The following is a 17711-nucleotide window of genomic DNA, read 5'->3' as shown; positions in this document are numbered from 1 at the left end:
AAGCCTCAGTTGGTTAATTACAAATGCCAAAACCTATCAAACTGTACATTTCATTATATGTAAATGGTACCTTAATTTATAAAACAGTGAGTTAATTTGAAAATATTTTCAAAAAAGTGCAGATGGCATCTGGATATGGCAGAAATCTTAATTGTGGTGTACAAATGACAAGAAATGATGCTAACCCTAGCTGGTTTGGCTCAGTGGATAGAGCGTCGGCTTGTGGACTGAGGGGTCCCAGGTTCGATTCCAGTCAGGGTCATGTACCTTGGTTGCGGGCACATCCCCAGTGGGGAGTGTGCAGGAAGCAGCTGGTCAATGTTTCTCTCTCATCCGATGTTTCTAACTCTCTATCCCTCTCCCTTCCTCTCTGTAAAAAATCAATAAAATATATATTTTAAAATATATTTTAGAAAAAGAAAAGAAATGATGCTAGACTAGCCCTGTCCAATAGAAATATGTGAACAACATATACAGTTTTAAATTTTCTAGCATCTACATTTAAAAAAGTAAAAGTTGGTGAAATTAACTGTAATATTTTTATTTAACCTAATGTAAAATAGTATTATTTAATATAATCAATATAAATATTATTGAGATTTTAAATAAAAAATTCATACCGCCCTAGCTGGTTTGGCTCAGTGGATAGAGCATCAGCCTGCAGACCAAAGGGTCCTGGGTTCAATTTCAGTCAAGGGCACATACCTTAGTTGCAGGCTCCTCTATGGCCCGGGGCGTGGTCGGAACATGTGCAGGAGGCAACAATCAACGTGTTTCTCACATCGATGTTACTCTGACTTTCCCTCTCTCTTCCACTCTCTCTAAAACATCAAGGGAAAAATATCCTCGGCTGAGGATTAACAAAAAATAAGCAAACTAACAAAAATCTGTACTAAGTCTCAGTTCTGACTAGCCACAGCAAGTGCTCAATAGCCACATGTGGTTGGTGGCTACTATACTGAACAGTGCAGCTAAACACAATGAGGAAACATTCACGGTTTTTAAGGACGGAGGGACTTTCACTCCAAGGCACAGGTTTATAGTTAAAACACACACACACACACACACACACACCATACAACTATGGACTTCCTCTAATTTATTTGTTTCAACAATAAAGCCAAGAGTTTGCTTCATGAATATGATCTAAAAATGACTGTTTAGCAAACCATTCGTAATTACAATAGCCTAAAATTGCCCCCTCCCAACGCAATTCTCTGTGCAGTGTGATCAGTTACTGTCCTGGCAACCCCTGCGAGATTGGAGAGGCAGCAATGCTCTCCTGGGTTTCTGTTTGAGGCATGTCCAGAATCCTTTCCCGGACAGAAAGGAATGAGCAGACTTAGTCATCCAACCCTGCAGTCTCAAAATAGACAAGAAAAGTTAAGGGTTTCTTGCCCCAGAAAAAGAAAGCTTCCCAGGAAAACAGAAAATAAGAAGTTTGGAAATTTGAAACCAAAATATTTCCCTGAAATATTTTCTGTGAAAATGCAGAACCAAATGACACCTTGGTCAAATTCTCTTCACAACGAAGTCACTGAAACAGTGTCCTCTCAGCTTGGCGAGCAGTCTCGGCCTGCCCCTGAAGCCGCACCATTTCATCTTCACGAGAGCAAGCAGGGTGCCGGCGGGCAGCCTGATCTTCACAACCAACTTTTTCAGTATCAACATCTTTAGATTTTTAAAGTATTATCTACTGACAGGTGTTACACTACTATTTGCCTGCTATTTACTTTTAACTCACTTCACTGGAAAAGCAGGTACTACCTTCACCTTACTAAAATGATTTTGTTGTCAGTCTGATTCAAGTTTCATTAACTTCCGTGAATAAAAAAAAGTCACCTGAAATTATAAATTTAGGTAATCAATCTGAAATAGAAATTTGAACAACCTGTTTAAAGTCTCATAACTAATGCAGAATATGAAGTTCTCCAAGTTACAGGTAAAATTGACCTAAGGAACACAGTCTTCAGATTGATAATATTAGAAGTATTATTGAAGGGATGATCCACATTTCCCTTTACTTCTCCAAATCACACCAATATTAAATTCATGGCCTTTGAATAATTTCAAATCCAAACTCTAAATAAATAATGTAAAATTACTTTAGCAGAGTGTTAAGTCACTTTTAATATACCTCATACCTCCGTTTCCAGCAATTCTCATTTTTCTTTAACATATGGAGGTCCCAATCAATTGGAAATAGACAAAGCTTTCAAGAAAATGTGAAAAGATTAATGTGGTTTAAAGGAGGGCTTGACATTACTGAAGCAATTCTCTAACGAAAGCCACCAGTCCTTCTCCCTCTACCTTCATTATTTGTAATGGATCTGTGGAGCCTAAGGAACTCCTCTCCTTTAGTTACAAGACCAGAAGACCTTGTTTTTTCTTTTTCTTTTTAGTGACCTAGTATATCTTCTTTTTTTCTCTGTACTTAAGAACCCCAAACAGAAAATAATGCTGATTTGGGAATAAATTTTCACATTGAGAAATGAGAACACAATCCTAATCTCATTTATAGTTGATACTCGGACCTGTTTACTACTCTTAATTGGAGCAAAATACTATTGTTCTTAGCCTAAAACACCTAGTTAAATCCTCTTTAGTCGGGTGTTTTTATTCCTACAGATGTCCAAGAAAGGGAAGATCTAGCCTTTAGCAACCAAGTCACTTATGTGTGTTATCTTCATGTGCCCAAAGCGAAGTGGCTCTGGCAGGAGACGGCTGTGCTGGCTGAGCAGCATCCACAACTCTACGTCCTCTGGCTCTCACGGCACTTGGCCTAAACCTACAGAGCAGAGGGAGCTTCAGAGCTCCAATGATACTTGGTGCTCCAATGACAAGAAGTTGGTGAAAAAATAAAAAAATTTTTATCCTCATCCGAGGATATTTTTTCCACTGATTTTTAGAGAGAATGGAAGGTAGGGAGAGAAAAAAAAATTAACACGAGAGAGACACATTGTTTGGTTGCCTCCCACACGTGCCCTGACCAGATCTGGGGATCAAATCTGCAACCCAGGTACGTGCCCTTGACCAAGAATTGAACCCAAGACACTTTAGTCCTCAGGCCGACGTTCTAACCACTGAGCAAATCGGCCAGTGCAAAAACGATTTTTTTTTAAATGAGCAATCCTCTCCAAGGATGATTAGGCATAAAGCTTTGTCAAAAATCCCAGAGACATCCTATTTATTACAAATAGGGTAAACCACTCATAAACAGCCTACTACTGTTGAAAACAAGTGAATACTCCCCATCAAAAATTAACATCTATCAAAAAACCAAGAGCACATGATAAAAGCTGGCTTCAGGACTTGTGTGCCTACAAGCTGGGTTAGTGGCAAGGATAAAGCACAATGGGGAATAACATGGTGCCAGGAAGTATCCAAGCACATGAACACTCCTATGAAAGTGAGAACGCAAGACCTGGGGGCTTGTTCCTGGAGATTTGGGAGACAGGGGGTTGCTTAATGGGGGTACATCTATCATTAAAGCAGACTTGGGTGGAATGTCATTCAGAAGATACCACCCTCCTCCACCACCAAAGAAAATATAATAAAAGAATGTCTTTATAAATGTGTTTGAGACAGTAGATCCATCACACTGACAACAGTCCACTACACTCAAGGTCTCATCCCCATCGTCTGCTGCCAGATGCAGAACAATCTATAGGGATTTTTAAAATTGCCCTCACTCTCAGACCAGGTCTGTGTGACAGACAAAGACATTCACAGTTTCTCTATTCTTAATAAGAAAACAAAAAACCTGTCATTCTGAGATACCATGACACAGAAAGCTTAGTACATAAGAAAACATTCGACACTGCAGCAGCATTTACAGCCAAGAAGACTCCTAAACAGCCCAAAGCCAGAGCAAAAGCTGAATGAACAGTGCTGACCTCAAGCCCAAGAGGCACGCAGGGCCTCTCCAAGTGAAGCCTTCCCTGAGCAACCGGTCTTCTCAGCAAACACAGTGTCTGTGCCAACGAGCATTCCAACTAACAACTGTGCTGTATAAGCTTTGGAGGAATGAGCAATTTGCAAATGTTCGACATACAACTGGAAAAATATCTGCAAGAATAAAACTGCAGGGACTTACATACCTCCATATCTGGCCTAAACTTAGCTTCAAACACAGCCATTGCTGCCAAGGAGCCAGAACCTGTAAGAAAAAGATGCATTTTTAGTGTATTTACCAACTCCCAGCTTCTCAAGTTACCTTGAGGCAGTAACAATGGCAAAACATGCCCAGTGTCACATTCAAGTACAGTGTAAATATTAATCCTATAGGAACACATAAACCAGGTAAATACTGCTCTTCAAAAGCCTGGAGTCACACTTACCACTATCTTGGGTAAACCTGCAACTGGCCCCACTCCTACTACTGATAGTAGTAATTGTAAATTATTTACAATAAAGTGCTGAAGCAGGAAAATGAAGTTATGGAGAATCTGCATTTTTTCGAAAAGTGAATGCCACATAATTTCATATATCCTATGCTGCGAGTCTCGTGCTCCACAACTGTGCCTTGGCAGGCTGCTGGGTACAGCGCTAAATACCAAGCCAGTTAGAAAGAATAGACTGTTTTAATGAGCTGGGCCTGGGAGAGTCACCTTGACATGCAGGGAGAAACTACAGCACCAGCAATGGTAACAGGACTGCGAGCCGCAGCCACCAGGATATTCCAGCTACAACTGTAAAACACTTTATTATGTGGCATTTATTTAGAGCTATTATTTTTAGTTTGTACTTTGAAGAGTAACAGCTGAGTAGACAAAATGACAGACAAAGAAACAAAAATTTATTATCACAATAGCAAATGGCTGAAAGGTTATGCTGCATAGATATTAACAGATGGCAAATTTCCCCCCACAAAAGTAGGATGTAAAGGCATTACAAATAAGTACAGGCTCCCTGAGAATGGATGTTAAAAGGGAGCGCAGTGCTATTTGAAATTTTAAATTAAACTTGCTTTGTTCAGAAACCAGAGAATCTTTAGAAAACCATCATCTTGTCTTCACAGTCCTGGCAATATCTCAGGATACTCTACCTTTAGAAAGAAGATAGAGTTGCCCACAATTTTTTACTCCAATTAGAAGATTTTTTTGGCATTTATTACTTTTTAACTTGTTTTGCATAACACTATCTATTTAGCTGGGTCACAGAGAAAACCATATTTTCTATTTAAAATGATTTGTGTACATCGCTTGACCACCTCAATGGTTTAGCAAAGGAAAAAGGCAGCGATTAAACAGTTTCAAATGAGGTGTCCTGCTGATTTTATCAAGTCTGCTGAATGTGTAATGAAAAAGGAGACGCTGACAGCAATGCTGCATTGAGAAAATACAGACTACCTTATCTGAACCATTTAAGGAGGTCCAATTATAGATCAAATTTAAAGGGTAGAAACAGCAGATTTACAGACACAAATCAATGAACATGGTAATCCCAATGAATATGACAGATACTCCTGTTATGGAATATTGCTGCGGTTGAGGATCATTACCTTCACAGCACCAGATACATCACATCCAAAGCAGTAGGAAGCGTCAAGTGGAGACCGGCATTACAAGCAATGACTATTCATTTAGGCTTTGGGAGCAAAAGGCAACCCCTTTTTCCCCTCTCAGAATTTTTTCTCTTTTCAAAAAAAAAGGGGGGTTGTTATTTAAAGGACTATTAAAAGCAGTTCAAAAGAGTAAAAATTAAAAATATATTAAGGTAATGCACCCAAATAATACTAGCAGATATGCCACAGCAAATTCATCAAAACCAAACCTCTTAATTTCATAGTAAACGTGTCCTTAAAAATTTGGAAATAAGGTAGTCTATTAATACTTTGTGAGTCACACGTTTACTCTGAGATTCAGGGATCAAGAGGAAAAGTAACCTACGTGTCTGTTTTAAGGCACAGGTTAAGACCCAATCTCAGACTTGGTAGTAAAAAGCAGGCTGGTTTTGTATGCAAATAAAGAAATCTCAGAAAAAATACTTTCAAATTACAAAATGCTCCTGCAGAGCGCACAACAGCATGTGACATGGTCCAAGAATATCTCTGTGAAGAGTCAGGGTAACCACACCAGAGGCTGAAATAAACATTTAAAAAGGATAGGAGAGCTCTGACTGGTTTGGCTCAGTAGATAGAGCATCGGCCTGCGGACTGAAGGGTCCCAGGTTCGATTCCGGTCAAGGGCATGTACCTTGCTTGCGGGCACATCCCCAGTAGGAGGTGTGCAGGAGGCAGCTGATCGATGTTTCTCTCTCATCGATGTTTCTAACTCTCTATCCCTCTCCCTTCCTCTCTGTAAAAAAATCAAAATATATTAAAAAAAAAAAAACATTTGATTAATGGATGTGGGGGAAAAAAGATAGGGGAAGGGCAGATATCTATCTAAGAGCTAACAACTTTGTGGAAAACTAGAATCAATTATTGTAAAAGGGTAAAAGGTAAAACCATGCTTATCTTAAAGACATTCTTCCTTAAAATTTACTAATCCTGTTTTTTCTTCTTTGCCATCCTTTCTTTGGACTGTTTCACAGTAAATAAATTAGTTTTACTCTGATTTTTCCTGGGCACATCTATTTTCTTCTGCTTAGCTCCATCCACCATTTCAAGAAATGAAAACTATTTCCCTCCCAATATAATTCTTCATTTATCCAAAAATATTTTTTTCCTGCTTAGGACCAACACTGCAGACAAAATTTCTATAAGTGGAAATTACATACTAAATCTAAACTCTTGGAACAAAATATATCTATCCAGTGTGGGGTTGCTTCACACTATCAGACACTGATTTTTAAGAGCTGGAAGGTGTAGGAGATATAAACACAGAAAGGACACAGAGGTCCTTACTACATTGTATTTCTGCTTCCCCCTTTACAAGGCATGCCACCCTCAACACACACACACACACACAGTGTTTTCTGGAAAGCAGGAGCTTGCTGAACTGCCTGTTTCCCCTGAGATAAAAAATAAGTGGACCACAAATAAACTTGAAAATAAAGGGAGATTCAATATTAAAAACAATTTCTAAGTCACTTGCAAATTAGCTCCTGCTCCCAGCTTTTTAAAAAAGGAGGACTCTGGCGCCCCCTTTTCAGAAATATACAGAAGTGTTGACTTTGTCAAAGGTTTCTAGGAAACTCTGAATGTGTGTCTGCTGTTTAGAAAACTGAAGTTAGAATTTCAAATAGGACTGCAATTGCCCAAAGTGGTCAGAGAACAAGATGCAAATTTTCACAACATTTCAAAGCAAGTAAACTTGGGGAAGGAAGAAGGAGTTGGCCATTAAGAAGAAAAAAGATGGTAAACTCAATGAGACCAGTACCCTTTAGTAATTTCATTCAAGTTCCTAGGTTTGTTTCAACACCTCTTAAAACTACATATGTATAATAAATCATCAGACAGATGCCAAACTAGTATAGCAGCCACGTGATCTACAAAATGTTTAAATATTTATATCCCATTTTCCCCATGAACCATAATAATGCCCTAAGACATTCCATTATCTCAGCATCAACCTACCTAGCCTGGCATTTTCATACCAAAACCAAGACAAAAATCCTTTGAAGGAACATTTACCCGGATTTTCTATTCCAAAAACAATTAGGACTACTTGCTTTCCCATTAAGGCAGGGGTCCTCAAACTTTTTAAACAGGGGGCCAGTTCACTGTCCCTCAGACCGTTGGAGAGCCGGACTATAGTTTAAAAAAAAAACTATGAACAAATTCCTATGCACACTGCACATATCTTATTTTGAAGTAAAAAAACAAAACGGGAACAAATACAATATTTGTATTTGCACGTGGCCCGCGGGCCGTAGTTTGAGGAACCCTGCATTAAGGAATAAGTAAACAGAACAGCCAGGGGGCAGTGTACATGGTACAGGGGCCTCTGCTTTACATCAGAGGCATGTCAGGTGAAGAAAACTGATATCGAAGGGAACAGTATGCTTCTCACCAGGGTAGGTGAGCTCTGGGAGCAACGGGTGTGGGGCCTGTCCTCAAAGAACTTACAATAAGGAGAAGGCAGCCAAGGGGGAAGAAACCAGAGCCTCCTGTTGAGCACCCACTGTGTGCTGCACATCATATGTTGTCATTTAGTCATCCGCACAGCAACCCACTGAAGTGATAAAGCTGCTTATTTATTACAGAATAAGCACAGGGCAGAATTCCTATCTCTGGTGTGACTCTATCACTCTCTCATACAAAAAGTTCTATGTGCCACAATAGTTCAGAGCAGACACACATGACTGACCTTCCATGACGAGGTTTCTGTCTCCCTCGGTCCCCTCCTCCTCTCCAATACATACACACTTGACATTCCAGCAGCACAAAACTGACAATAATTTCCTAAATTCTCATATCACCTCAAGCCTATCCCACCTTGGCACATAGTAGTCCCTTGCCCCTCAACAGTCCACACAGCTCCTAGTTACACTTTACACCCCAGCTGAGAGATTACCTCTTCCCAGAAGCTTCCCTAACCACCACCCACCCAAGAAAGTTTCACTCTCATCTCTGTACCTTGCCCATCCTTTCATACCCGCATCCCCCATGCCTAGCAGTTTCGGGCACACAGAAAGCACTAAACAGAATTTGTTGAGTTAAGCTAGGCTGATTTGAGTACAACTTCCAAATGGAAGAGCTGGGGAAACTCTGAGCTGGCCCTCAAGGAGTGATGACAGCAGTAAATGCCTTGATAAAGTGTAAAATAACATTTATTGCCTAATTTACCATACTGGGATGAATCTAAGACAAACTCAAATGTAAAGCAAGCTCAATTTTCAAAAAGAAAAAAAGGCTTTAAACCCACAAAACCATGTCCTATTATACATCCTAGTCTGGTCCAAATCTCTGTGATATTATAAGAGTGAAATGCTCTCCTTGGATTTCTGCATTTTATTACCAAAGCTCCCTGTCTCATCAGTAGTTTCCATGTAGCTGCTCCTTAGCAACCTCCAGCAAGGCTGCCTTTTTCAGCCCACCCACAGTTACTGAGTAGCCAGAGAGCCTTCCAGAACAAAGCTCTTTAAAACAGAAAAACGAGATGCAATTCAGCGACCAGAATTTAGAGAGATGACTGTGCAAGACACTGTTTATGGCTACCTAGTTATCCAGTGACCTCCCTCCCGCATCCACTGTCTTCCCCCAAGCATCCCTGAGCTCACCCACAGCACCCACACACCCACTGGGCTCAGTCACTCCCAACTCCCAAAAAACCACCAAGCACTGAACCTCCCAGCAGCAGAGCTGTGTGTAGAGAGAGACAAGAACAGGGAAGGAGACACAGCTCAGCCCCCTCTCATCCACAGGGGCCAGGAACTGCTCTGCACTGCCTCGCCCTGGCTGCCCTGTTGGGTGCTCATTAAAAGAATTTCTCCTGCCCTAGCTGGGTGCCTCAACTGTTTCGAGTGTCATCCCGTACACCGAACAGCTACGGGTTCAATTCCCAGTCAGGGCACATACCTAGGTTGTGGGTTCAATACTCAGTTAGGGTGCGTATGGGAGGCAACAGATCAATGTTTCTCTCTCACATCGATGTTTCTCGCTCTTCCTTTCTCTCTCTCTCAAATCAGTAAAAACATATCCTCAGGTGAGGATTAAAAATTAAAAAAAGGATTCCTCCTTTAACAAATGCCTTTGTGAGTCCCAGAAAGCACAGTCTGCTCCCATCTGACTGTCAGGGATTCCTCACCCATGAGCGTCAAGATGCCACTGTGGGTGCCTAAACTGCTGACCTCCAGAAGAAGGGGGCTGCAGGCACAAATGCCACCAGTGGCCACATCTCCACCCAATCTTTTTTAAATGAAATACCTGTTAGTAATAACAGGACCTTTGCTTAAATTTTAAAAAAAGAACAACTTCTATAAACAATATAAAATATATGCCCTGAAACTCAAAAACCAAAAGCAGCATACAGGGCATTAATAACTGAAAAGAACTCAAGGAAAAATAACATCAATACACCAACAAAAAAAATGAGGCAGCAGTTCACACACACACAAAAAGGCAGAGACTTATATACATTTAGAAACACCGTTCAAGCTCACTATTAATCAAAGAAATACAAATTGAAATTAAATAACCTTTTCTGCATTTTAGGTGACCAAAGATTAAAAAGAATAATACCCAATGCTAACAAAGATGTGGTAAAATGGGCACTCTAACATGCTTGTAGAAGCAAAAATGGGTAGATCTTTTCTAATGGGCGATTTAGAAGTAGCAATCAGAAAACATAAAGCTATACATACCCTCCAAACCAGCAATTCTACTGCTAGAGAGTTATTCTAAAAAAAATTAATAGACAAGCACCTAAATTATGTATATAATTATGTATATTAAAAAATCACTATTTAGATTAGCAACAAAAACAGAAAAACTGGAGGTAAAGATTCGACAATCAAAAGATATGGAAAATAAAAAAATACTGTACACACATTTATTAAACATGACAATATTGTTTGGCAACGGAAAGATGTCCATCCTATATAATAAAGGGCCAGTATATAAATCGACTGAACAGCGGAATGGGGTGGGGGAGAACTGTGTGGTGGCAGTGCATGGGAGGTGGGAAAACTGATGGGCCCTACTGCTTAGGGACCCTACCTGTGCACAAATTTCATGCACCAGGCCTCTAGTGATCTAATATTTAATTGGGGGGAGAGGGGGAATGACATATTCCAAAGCAATATTAACAGATATGCTTATACAATACATATTATACAAATCTGGAAGAACATAAAATATTACACTTATTTCTGGGTCATGCTATTTACTTTCTGCTTACATTTTTTCTTTCTATTTTTCTTCAAAGACCATGAATTAATTGCAATTTTTTTATGGTATAAGCTTAGATAAAAATGAGAATTCGACATTGCGGAAACATGGGAGGGGGAAAAGGCAAAAAGACCAAGACCTTACCAGCTGTCACAGTCTTGCTGTGTAACAGCAGCAGCATGCCGCTTATTCCTGAAATTTGTATACAGGGGCCTGATGGTCAATCCATGCATGAGTCAATAGTCCCAAGTAACAACAGTAATCAATCATCACAAACAAATAAATACACCACGTCTCTCTACCAACGTCCCTCCTTAGAATGCTCGTAGATGTAAAAATCATCCTCATAATGAAGTCCTTTGAGCCTATCAGTGCCAAGCCAGATCCCACTTATCCAGAAGTCTACCCCATGGCCAAAAAATTACTGAAAGGACCACAACAAACACAGTACACACAGTGTTGAAGAAATTTCGAAGCAGTCACATCAGCTTTGTCTGTTCTTCAGATGTGGCAGGTAGCAGTAGTCCTGTTTTACAAAGCAGGGAGACTAAACCTCGATGAGGAATTTGCCCGTATCACACAGCCAATGATTAGCAAATCTGGGAATGTGCGCCCAGATCATCTGAATTTAAAGTGTCCAACACCTGGCCAATGTGGCTCAGCTGGCTGAATGTTGTCCCATGCACCAAAGGATCGCTGGTTTGATTCCGGTCAGGGCACATGCCCTAGCTGCAGGCTTGATCATGAGATCAATTTTTTTTCTCTCTCTCTCCCCCTTTCCCTTCCTCTCTCTCTAAAATCAATAAAAACGTTTTTGAAAAAATAAAAATAAATTTAAAAAATGAAGTGTCCGACACTCCTTCCATTCTACCATGTTGCCTCTTAAAAAACAAAGCCAAAAGCTTAAAATCAAGATTAGCAAGTAAGCATGAAAGCAGCTGTATTTTCTTAGCTCCTCACCCCAAAAAAGCATGCTATCTAACTTTTCTTCAGATATCAGCAGAACAATTACCACACATCTGGATATAGTTCATTTGTGTTGTTTTGCTTGGAAATTCAAATGAGACTGGGATTTTAGTTAAATGTTTTAAATGATTAAACAGATGCCATTCACTGTTTAGCAATACCACTCAGGGTCTGTTATGAGTCTTTATTTTAAAATAGCCCCATTCAAAACAAATTAAATTAGTCTCCATTTTCTAAAACCACTGAAGGTGTTTATCAGCATTAGTAGCTCAATTTGAACCTAACTTTTCCTGAGAGAATAACTCAACTCAAGAAAAAATATGAAATGTATAAAAAAAATTTACCATCTGAGATATTGCTTTTACTTGCTCTATTTATTTAAAAAGACCTTCATTTGTATGGCTATTTTTAAAACATGAAACATTTTTATAGAGTTCATTGAAATACTAAATCAAACAGCAATGCTAGAAACTATGTTATCAGACATACTGAAGAAACAATGTAAGACTGAAATAATCTTCTAAAACCTGCTGCTCTAAGTCAAACTCTAGGAAGGATCTGGAAGCCAGCGGGTAGAAATGTGCTTTAAGTTCTATGCTCACAGACTCTCAGATGGGGCTGGGGAAAATTTATTGAAGGCCTTTTAGGACCTGGACCTTGACCTCAAGTGGTGTACGTATTTCCCCATTTACAAGCAAGGAAACTGAGGCTCAGCTAGTTTAAAGGTAATACAGCCATTAAGAAGTGGAGCCAAGAGTCAAACCTAAGTCTTGTGGCTCTTAAACTAATGCACTGAGGGCAACTTCCAACTCCTTCCTTCAAACAAACCATGCCAGGTGCCCACTTGGCAGCAACTCTGGAAACACACAGATGGGACAGGAGTGGCACTTCCTCCAGCACATCACTGAGTTCCCTCTCCCAACCCCGCAAGGCTGACAAGCTGCTCCAGGGAGCACCATCACATCAAGCACAATGTGCATGCTGGCCCTGAAACTGCAGTGAAGCAGCCCGCGCTCTAGCTCCCTCCCCCACACAAAGGGGATGAAGACAGAAGGCATCTTCCTCACAGGGTGGCTGGAGGCTTGAAGGAGAGGACGTGTAAAGCAGAATACCTGGCACATAGTAAAAGCTCAATAAAAGCTAGCTACTGTAATTATTCCAAGACCATCTTATACAATCATTCTTAGCAAGTCATACGGTTGGCAGCTTTAATGGAAACAGAGATCCTCAAAATCTCTTCTCTCAAAGTCATGACGTTCTGAGAACCAGCAAAATTTCTACTCCTTTCCCATCAATTTAACCAGATTGTTTCAGAGAGAAAAAAAGCTGTTCCTCCTGCTAAGGAGGGTCCACTGTAAGCACCCAGGACCTGCCTGGCACTGTGGCCTCCAGGTGTAAGATATATGCAGCGATAAAAGAGACACACATAACTCTCTAATTCATCAGTGTCAGCTCTCCCTGACAGAGCGCTTACTCACACGTGCTCATTGTTAGTCCACCGGCCACTCGTCCTGGGTGAAATTTGGTGCTTTCCACAGCCCATGGACTGGGATCATTTTTCACTCTGTTCCTGTCTACAGGGCCGAGTGTCTGGCAGTTGGTGCTTGCTCTGGAGGCCAATGCTGCCAATGTGTGAAGAGCTGATTTATGAATATAAAACAATGTTGGTGCCAGGGGACCACGTTCAGCCACTAGAGAGCACTGGAACACCTCTCATGGCTCGGGAACATTCAGACCCCGACTTGACGTGGTTTAATTGTATGCATGCATTTCATTATAAGTCTTGGCCAAAAGCTTCCAGGCGAGGCAGGCCAAGCAATCAGACAATCTTGCATGGGTTGCTGAAATCCAGATTTGTCCTTTGTCAGCATAAACAGTTTAATTTGATGTTTTCACTCCTGAGTAAGCACTGAGTATTACATTTAAACCCCTTGTGAGGGGAAGAATGCTTCCTTTTCATCAGCAAATGTACCTCAATGTCAGAGAGTCTATCTTTTATTCCCAATGAATAAAAAAAAATATTCCATTTAATATGCTTAGAAATAGATTTTTTAAAGCACCCAACATTTTCACTCAAAATTAATTTTTCAAAAAAGGCAGATCTTTTTCTAAACATAACGTAGTCAAAAAGGAGTTAAATTTTACTCTAAGTAAATAATTTAAAATACCACCTTAAGGGAACAGGGATTTTTCTTATAATTGCAAGTGCAACTTCTCATTGACCTGACAGGTTATAGACACTTATTTTTAAGAAAAGACTAACAATCGGGGCATTCAGGCCGAAAGTGTGAAAGGTTTTATTTTTATTAATGTATTTTAATGAAATGTCACAAGATACGAGGACAGAAAATTGTTCTCTTTTAAAGAGAGGAGCCACCTAACCCTATGTTTAGGAAATAAGACGAGGATGAAAATTATGCCTCTCTTAAGCAGACTCCAACATCATCAGGCCCTGCCAAGAAACAGGGTCTCAGTCAGTAAGTGCTCTGCTGGGCGCAGGGCACACACTTCCCCTCCTACTGTGGGCACTCAGGGTAGTCTCAGCGAACAGGTCTTTCAAAGGCATCCTTTCCTCTGGTCCACATTCCAAAATAACTTCCCAAAGTGCAGGTTATTCTACTTTGCAGGTCTGTACCAAGTTTTCATTTCCTTCAGAGCACTCAAGGGCAAAGGACCACAGAGCTTAGTAATTTATAAAACACATCTAGTCTTAATCATAAGTAAAGGTTTATCTTGTCCACAGAGCCTGTGTGCAAACAATAAGAAGTCCTACTTACTGTAAAAAATGTGCACAGGCCTTTTACATATATTTCCTCACTTAATTCATCTGTGGACTAGATGCTATTATCTCCATTTTATAGATGGAAAAAATAAAGTTCAGAGAGGTGAAGAAACCTACACAAAATCACACAGCTAGTAATGACAGATCGGCTGACACAAATTTCTAGTTTTAAGAACGCTGCAGTGAAAAGTCTTCGGATGCATAAAATGACTTTCCACTTATCTATCCAATAAGAAAGTAAAAGAGTGTCGAGCTTTAGGTTATGAGAGTATAAAGGCACTTTTCTGTAGCAGGGCCAATTCTGAAACAAGGGCAGGTAAGGATGAACGAGTTACCTGAAGTGGGGTTTGAAAACAAAAGACTGCATTTAACTGTTCTGAAAGAGACTCCTGGCGAGGACTGTTACTTGGTTGTAGACTAAGGATTGAACCCAAGACAGGAAGAGTAGCACCCTACGTATTAATTCAATACCTCACCATTTTGCCTACAATAGACATTCAACATTTTTATGCAGTATCAATAACAAAGTCCACTCTAATTAGAATAGATTAAGAACTGGCAAGCGCTGGCTACATTACATTCCCAGTATGTAACATGATGAATTTTAGAAGTAAATATTTTCTCATTTCCTAACAAAATGGCACCATCTATTGGCTTAGTACCACCTTTGCAGCAACCAGGAATCAAGACGCATTAAGTCAACTTTCATGAGCTTTTGGTTCCCTGTTTAATTCCTGGCATTTCATACCAAATAATTTTTAAAATATAAAATCTATGCATTGCACATTTTAAATCTTCTGAAATGCATTTTATACTAAGCAAAGCAGGAAAAACTGCCAGAGAAATCCTATTACACAGACCTGCACACAGAGGCTGTGTTAGCACTAAAATTATCAAAACACCATGCACATAACACCACACTGTGCTACACAAGACTTTGACATATGGTATTCCACTTAATCCTCACATTTTCCAGGGGACAGTTCCTCTAACCACCATTTTACAGAAAAAGACACCAATGCTCATACTCAAAAGCTAATATTGGACTTAGATTGGAACCCAGTTGGACTCCAAAGCCCAGTTCTTTTCACTGTCCCACACTACCTCAAAGCGCAACAGGAAGAGCAACACGTGCACGGAAGAAACGTGTTCACACACAAAATGACACTGCAGCATCCCAACGCCCTGTGATCTTCCCAAGTCAAAAACCATCAGCTTGTTTTTAGAAACGAGGGGTTTGAGGTTCTGAGAGATTAGGGAACTAACCCTGGTCAAGCAGGGCTGGGACTGAAGCCAGGGCTTCCATCTCTTTTTCTAGGATTACAGGTGATACTTCAGCTGGTTACAGAAAGCCTGCTCTGGGTGGTCACCTACTGTACGGACAAAGTTCCCACCAGAATAGGGTTCCCTCCACTGCAGAGCCCCTGACCCAGAGAGCAGGGGCCGAGGCTCACTCCAGTGCTGATTGGGACACACGCCTGGGGAATCCCCTGCTGAGTCACATAGCCCATGAAAAGGATTTCCAGCAACACCAGAGCCATGAAGTCCACATGCCCTCTAAGAAGCTGTCATGTAGGCCTACATACAGAGTTCACACCTGATCTAAGAGTTGAAAATGAATGTGGAAAAAATACTTGCCTTCTTCTAGTGCATTAATTTTATACAGCGCGGGAACATTTTCAAAATCGAATCATGCAGAGATATCAAAATGTTTGCACAAAGGTTGCACTTCAGTGTAAAAATACAGAGAAAATGGCAGACCTGAATTCCCTGCCATTGTTCTTATGTTCCAGCTTAATTTCTGAGGCTCATTTTTGACCACAAGGTGAGACAGCAGTATGTTTACTACTCTGTCCTGCATCTTTTTAATCGCTAGGGGGCTCTGTAAATTGGGACTTGAGAGGTACATTCCAGTAATTAGGAAACTGCATAGCCAGTTTATCTGGAGATCGAATTTTACCTGGATGGTCTGACAATGACCCAAGTCGTCCCTGATGGTGCATACCAATGTTTATTCCTTAAGTTAGAATTCCGAAATTGTCCAAGGGCCTCATTTCCAGGAATGTCGTGCTTGAAATTTTATTCATATTAATTCTCTATGTGAATAAGTGGGCAAAAACAAAAATTGTATATACCTTGCCAATGCTGCTCAAGGAACACTGCCAAACTAATAGCAAGATTGTCCCCAGGCTTCTCCTGACACCACTTCAGTCTGCCTAATAAAGGAAAGCTGGCAAGTTAAAAGAATAAGCTAATTAATCTGAGAATTACATTTTGTCTATAAAAAAATAGAACCATAATCCTTTTCCCTTAGAGGAAAGAAAAGTCAAAGAATCTTGCCTGGTTTTCAACAATCACACTAATCAATCATCTGAGTCTCGTGAAAATTATTTTCTTAAAAAAGAAATAACTAAATGAAACTTAAGAAACCCCTGTTTTTTGAGAATAAACCAAATCACATCTGGTCTGGACCACATGCCACACACCACTCACAGTAATAACACAGCCAAGAGGAACAGTCACAGTGAATGGGGTCCCCTCCCATATCATGCACCTTCCCAGCTATGTGACCTTAGCGTACCTTTGTGAGCCTCAACTTCCTCATTTGTAAGACAGGGATGACAGCACCCACCTCACAGTCTTGCAAAGATTAAATCAGTAAAGCATCTCTCAACACTGCCGGTGCAGCAGCTGAAAAGCTGCTGGATGCGTGACGCTCTCATGGTCAACACCACATCCATAAAAGGTTTTAGGACAGAAGCTGTCCCAGGGCCACACCATCCGGAGTTCGATAGATTCTTCTCTCAGGGAACCCTCGGGAAGGCGAGTCCTCAGAGAGGAGGCTCCTGGACTCTGCTCAATGAGCTGTGCCAGCATGTTCAAGATGCACACGGCAAGACAGGTGTCTTCTAGTCAATGCAAATTAAGAGTAGCCTTCAGGCGCCTGGCTAGTCGCCAACACAGGCCCATGAGTAGACAAAATTTGGACACCCTTGTCTTACGGGTAATTTGTAACTTCCAGCTCTTACTGTCAAATCACTCCAATTAAAAAAAAAAGATTAATTACAAAGATATTTTCATTTCTTATAATAAAAAACTTACAATTTAACTAAAGCATTTAAGCAATAAAACAATAAAAAAAAAAACTAAAGCTTGAGAATTTGCATGAAATATTCATTTTCTCAC

General features: G+C 40.4%; 1 protein-coding gene across 2 annotated transcripts in view; it reads right to left on the bottom strand.

Moving 5' to 3' along the window:
* Positions 1-17711, bottom strand: part of PSMB7 (proteasome subunit beta 7) — a 55321-nt gene that overhangs the window by 22183 nt on the left and 15427 nt on the right. Inside the window, exons 6-7 of one of the 2 annotated variants that reach the window (XM_015567101.1) lie at positions 6001-6083; positions 4101-4159 (exon numbers count right to left, since the gene is read on the bottom strand). In XM_015567101.1, coding sequence (XP_015422587.1) covers positions 4101-4159; positions 6001-6083 — 142 coding nt within the window. The remainder of the gene's footprint in view (positions 1-4100; positions 4160-6000; positions 6084-17711) is intronic. The other variant, XM_006768587.2, reaches the window with a different exon arrangement.

Source organism: Myotis davidii, unplaced genomic scaffold (genome assembly GCF_000327345.1).
Source record: "Myotis davidii unplaced genomic scaffold, ASM32734v1 scaffold142, whole genome shotgun sequence".
Lineage (NCBI taxonomy): Eukaryota > Metazoa > Chordata > Mammalia > Chiroptera > Vespertilionidae > Myotis > Myotis davidii.
This window is presented reverse-complemented; position numbering and strand designations above follow the sequence as displayed.